A 5,035-nucleotide genomic window follows, 5' to 3' on the forward strand; every position below is an offset into this window, starting at 1 on the left:
AGGAAAATATTACTCATTGATGATCAGCCGCTACTTCTAACTAATAAGTAATAATCAATTAATCAGTCTCTCAACTTCAGCGTAAGTGTCTTTACCCTTGAAGGGACGTCTTCAATGAACCTAGAAAATGATGAGATAAAACGACGACGTTATATCAATGATTATTTATTGTATAAAACTGGATTAACAAACAGTATTATTGAGTATAAAAGCACAGAATTGATTATAACTTTCAGAGGTAAAAAATAGAAGCAAACTTTCATTAAACTAGCAACAGTAATAAAGAAACGTAAAATAAAGAATAAAACAAAGTAAAATTATGTAAATTAGGCTGAGGATGTGTGTGTGTGTAAATGTATGTTCTAAGATGGGATAAATGTTTTAGGCGAGCAGAGAGGAGGTGTTTATAATGTGAAAAGGAGGAATTTAACAGCTAAGATTCTAAATGAGCAGACATCTAACTCTGACCACAAACATCAACTTTTTGGAGCAGGAAACTCCTCACCCCGCGGTCTGGAAATCTGGTTCCGTTCGATGCGGTTCCGTTCGATCCGACGAGCCCAGGTGGAGATCCCCCGTTCGTTGGAGACCTTCGAGGCGTGACTCTGACCGAGATCCCAGCCAAGTGCAGGAGTTCGAATCTTGACCCACAGGAAGATTCGGTTCAGTTCTGCTCAAGTTCTGTTAACTTCGTCTCAGGTGGTCAAGAATAGGTTATCCACAAAAAGGGTAGCAACCAAAATTAAAAGTTTCAAAGCTGGCCGGGCTAAAAAAACGTAATAATTATTTGGTCGCTAAGAATTAGAGAAAAAAAAGAAAAATTAGATTTTATACGAACGTTAAAATGACTTGAAGGTTCTATTTACGAAATTAATTGGAGGAAGAGGTTGCACAAAAACTCTAAGCATACGCAGAAGTTTTCTTCTCTCGGAACTTCTAAAATGTTTAAAGTTTTCTCCTTTGTTCTAAGTTGCTCGTCTCTCATCAGTCGGTTGCTTGTCTCTGTTCTGCTTCTCAATCTGTGTGTGTATCTAATCTTACAACTTCTTCTGGCCCTGGGTGTTGAATTCTCCCCAGGGGTTGGCTGCGAGGTAACCAATCAGAATGATTGGAGTAAAATTTACGATCTTCTCTAATTAAAATGATCTCGTGTCACTAGGATCCTGTGTTGTCTCTGTGTGCAGATATGGGATCTAAAAACACTTCTTAACAAGAAAAATAAAAGAAACATCATACCTTGTTTTTATAAGAATGTCTCATTCTAACACATGACCAGTAAGTTGATAACATTTAAAAGATAATATATATGAAAAGAGTTTAACAATAAAAAAAAAACATATATGAAACCAAAAAGAGAAAGAAAGGGAAGAAAGAGAGAAACTCTTTATCTTTGACCCCATTTCACATAAATGTGCATCACTTTTAGGTAAATTCACAATTAAAACAACAAATGTGGGAATGTATTAACTTGAAACAAAGAAACAAAGAATGCATGTTTGACAACCATTTAGTGCACTTCAAAGCTGTTATTTATATATATATATATATATATATATATATATATATATATGGCAGCGAAGTTTCCCACCGCTTTCCGGGAACCTGTGAAATGTCACATGTCAACTATTGTAAATTTTGTTGATTAGCTTCAAAGAAAACTTTATGAAGAGAGTGGGATGCTGTGACGGTGTAGCACCGTCAGCTGATAGCCGCACTCAGACACGCGCGCACATACACACACACCCGCAGCCATACACGCGCTCCATTCATCTTAAAACACTTACGTCCTCTCTGTCCCTCTCCCTCTGCAGGTCCCCCTGGGTGCACACAGGGTTGCCAACACGTAATCCATACACTTACATTTACACATAGCGAAGCATGCCGTCACCTGTAGCTCTGTTCTTTTGTTTACAGGAAGTTCGCGTCCGATCCTGCCGGTCACATGACTTACCTGACTTTATATTTTTTTTTAAGGTGGACCAAGAAATCCCTGTTCATGCAACAGTGTTATCAGTTAATCTGAGAAATGTTTTTATTTAATTTAAATTATGAAATGTATTATCCCACTGTTTAACATGAAACCACTAATTGATTGTAACGCCCACTGGGAGGGGCATAATGGGTTTAAAAGGAGTTGGAAATGTTTGGGGTGGGGCTGTGAAAAAATGTGAAGCTGTGAAGTGCTTACTGAAGCAACCCTTGTGAGCAACAGATGTGCTCATTTCCTTTAATAAAAGGTAAAAGTTTATCCTTGGCGCCTCTGCAACCTTTATTGCTGCTGCATTCTGGTTTCTGGACATTTTTTCTGAGAGCACCATCCTGATGTCACTGGACCAAGCTCCGCCACAGCCGGCAGCCCAAGAATGGTACTGCCAACCCCAGCTGCATCGTCTCGTCACCAGCGTCCAGTAGAGCCTGAGGAGGACAACAGCTGGTCTGACCACTCTTGGGGCAGAACCAGTCAACACCCGCCTGATTGGAGGCCCTACATGGAACCAAAGATCCCTGCATATCAAGCAGGTGAGGACATTGAAAATTACCTGCTTCGCTTTGAGCGAATGGCCAAAACCTGGAGATGGCCAGAGACTGAGTGGGCGTGTCGCCTGGTTCCACTGCTGTCTGGGAAAGCACTGGAGGCCTACACGGCAATGGACAAGCAGCAAGCCTACAAGGACCTGAAAGACGCACTCCTGTTGAAATTTGACATCTCGCCAGAGACGTATCGCCAGCAGTTCCGGTCTGTGAGTGTTCCAGCCGGGGAGAATCCAGCTGAGACGTACCAATGACTGAAGGGCCTCTACCGACGTTGGATCCGTCCGGAGCAACACACCAAGGAGCAGATCGGGGAGATCGTCATCCTGGAGCAGCTGCTGAGGGTACTTCCACCAGACGTGAGGACGTGGGTGAAGGAGCACGAACCGGAGGACGGCCTTACTGCTGCACGGCTCGCGCTGCAGTACTTCAACGCCCGACGAGGGACGTCGTCCACCAGGCCCTTTGGTGGGGATCAGCGTCGTTCCATCCAAGCCGGCCCACCGGGTCCCATACGGAGAGACTTCAACCAGTCATCTCAAGGTACCAACCCAGCCCCTAGTCAGCGAATGGCCGGTAAGGACCTTGTGTGCTTCTATTGCCAGCAGCCTGGTCACAAAGCCTCTGTATGCCCAGTTCGCAAGGCTAAATTCACAGGTGCTTGCTATGCACCTAGACTAGAGACTGACTTGAGTACAGGGTCTGGCATCACTGATGAGAACACTGTGCAGCCTCTCAAGTCTGTGACTGTAAATGGACAGCAAGTTACTGCTATGTTGGACACTGGAAGTTTTGTTTCTTTGATTAAACGGAGTCTAATTTCTATTGGTGGTCTGGACTATAGCAGGCAGACAAACGTTGTGTGTGTACATGGTGACAAGCACCTGTACCCAAAAGCCGACGTAACCATAACTATTAATGAGCAGCCATATCTTTTGACTGTTGGAGTGGTAGAAAAGCTACCTGTTGATTTGATTTTGGGTTGTGATTTACCTGTATTAAAAGATCTGTTAAATGAAAATGCTATCGCTGATCCTAGCAACCAAGCTGAGGTTAATGTCACTGTCTCTCAGCACCCGTGCTTACCAGGGCACAGGCCAAAGCTGGGGTCCAAGGTCTTCCACCTGTTGATGACAGCCTCTTTGAGAGTGGCAATCAAATGCCAAAAAAGTCCCGTCGTCAGAGACGGTTTGAGAAAAAACTTAAATTACCTGAGCCAGAGATTTCTATGCCAGATGATGCATTTAAAATACCTGATAACATTTCAAATCTGCAAAAAGATGTAGTAACCTTGAAGCCTTCGTTTGCTAAGGTGACAACTAAAAATGACAACTGTTTGGGGTGTACGCAGTTTATTATTGTTGATGATGTTTTGTATGCTGCTGATGGTGATCACAAACGTATAGTTGTTCCAACCACCTGCAGGCCACTCATCATGCACCTCGCACACACACTTCCATGGGCAGGTCACCTAGGTCGGCAGAAAACATATCTTCGTGTTAGTTCACGTTTCTTCTGGCCATCCATGTATTCTGACATTCAGAAGTACTGTGCAACATGCCCTACTTGTCAGAAAACTGCCATCACCCACAAGTCAGACAGAGCGCTATTGCACCCCCTACCTGTAATCTCCACACCTTTCAGGAGAATTGCAATGGACATTGTTGGACCCCTACCTAAGAGCAGCAGTGGTCATGAATATATCCTAGTGGTCTGTGACTATGCTACTCGCTTTCCAGAAGCTTTTCCCCTGCGCACCATAACCACCCCTGCAGTTATGAGAGCTTTGATACAGCTTTTCTCCAGAGTAGGAATACCAGATGAAATTCTAACCGATCAGGGAACCAACTTTACCTCCAGGTTGATGAAGTTGTTCCAAATGCAGTTGGGGATCACAGCCATCAAGACAACCCTATACCACCCACAGACCAATGGCATGGTGGAAAGGTTCAACCAGACCCTGAAGAGGATGCTACAAAAATTCGTGAGTGACACAGGCAAAGACTGGGACCGTTGGCTCCCATTTCTACTGTTTGCTTACAGGGAGGTCCCTCAAGCTTCAACAGGGTTCTCTCCATTCGAGCTTCTTTATGGCTGGGAGGTTCAAGGTCCACTTGATCTGCTCAAGAAGAGCTGGGAGGCCAAACCAACCAACACCGCAGAGAGGGGTGTGATCCAGTTTGTTCTGGAGATGAGAGACAGGTTGGCACGGTACAGGGAAGAGGCCGAAACGAACCAGTAAGAAGCCCAGAGGAGCCGAAAGATGTGGTATGACCAGCAGGCCCGTCATCGTGAACTCCAACCAAGTCAGAAGGTTCAGTTGCTTCTCCCTTCTTCTTCCAGTAAACTCCTGGCGAAGTGGCAAGGGCCGTACACCATTGTCCGCAGGATGGGGCCGGTCACTTATGAGGTGTACCATCCTGAGAAGAAAAAAGACAAACAAACATACCACGTGAACCTGCTCAAGGAGTGGAAAGATGGTGCTAGTCCTCTACCAGAGAAG

General features: G+C 44.6%; 1 protein-coding gene across 1 annotated transcript; it reads left to right on the forward strand.

Annotated features, from left to right (window-relative positions):
- Positions 1–2,489: 2,489 nt before the first annotated feature.
- On the forward strand, positions 2,490–4,007 carry LOC118599934. The gene is made up of 2 exons (XM_036216329.1): positions 2,490–2,741; positions 2,793–4,007. The coding sequence occupies exons 1-2, from the start codon at positions 2,490–2,492 to the stop codon at positions 3,816–3,818; spliced, it is 1,278 nt and encodes a 425-aa protein (XP_036072222.1). The 3' UTR covers positions 3,819–4,007.
- Positions 4,008–5,035: the final 1,028 nt, after the last annotated feature.

This window comes from Oryzias melastigma, linkage group LG17 (genome assembly GCF_002922805.2).
Source record: "Oryzias melastigma strain HK-1 linkage group LG17, ASM292280v2, whole genome shotgun sequence".
Classification (NCBI taxonomy): domain Eukaryota; kingdom Metazoa; phylum Chordata; class Actinopteri; order Beloniformes; family Adrianichthyidae; genus Oryzias; species Oryzias melastigma.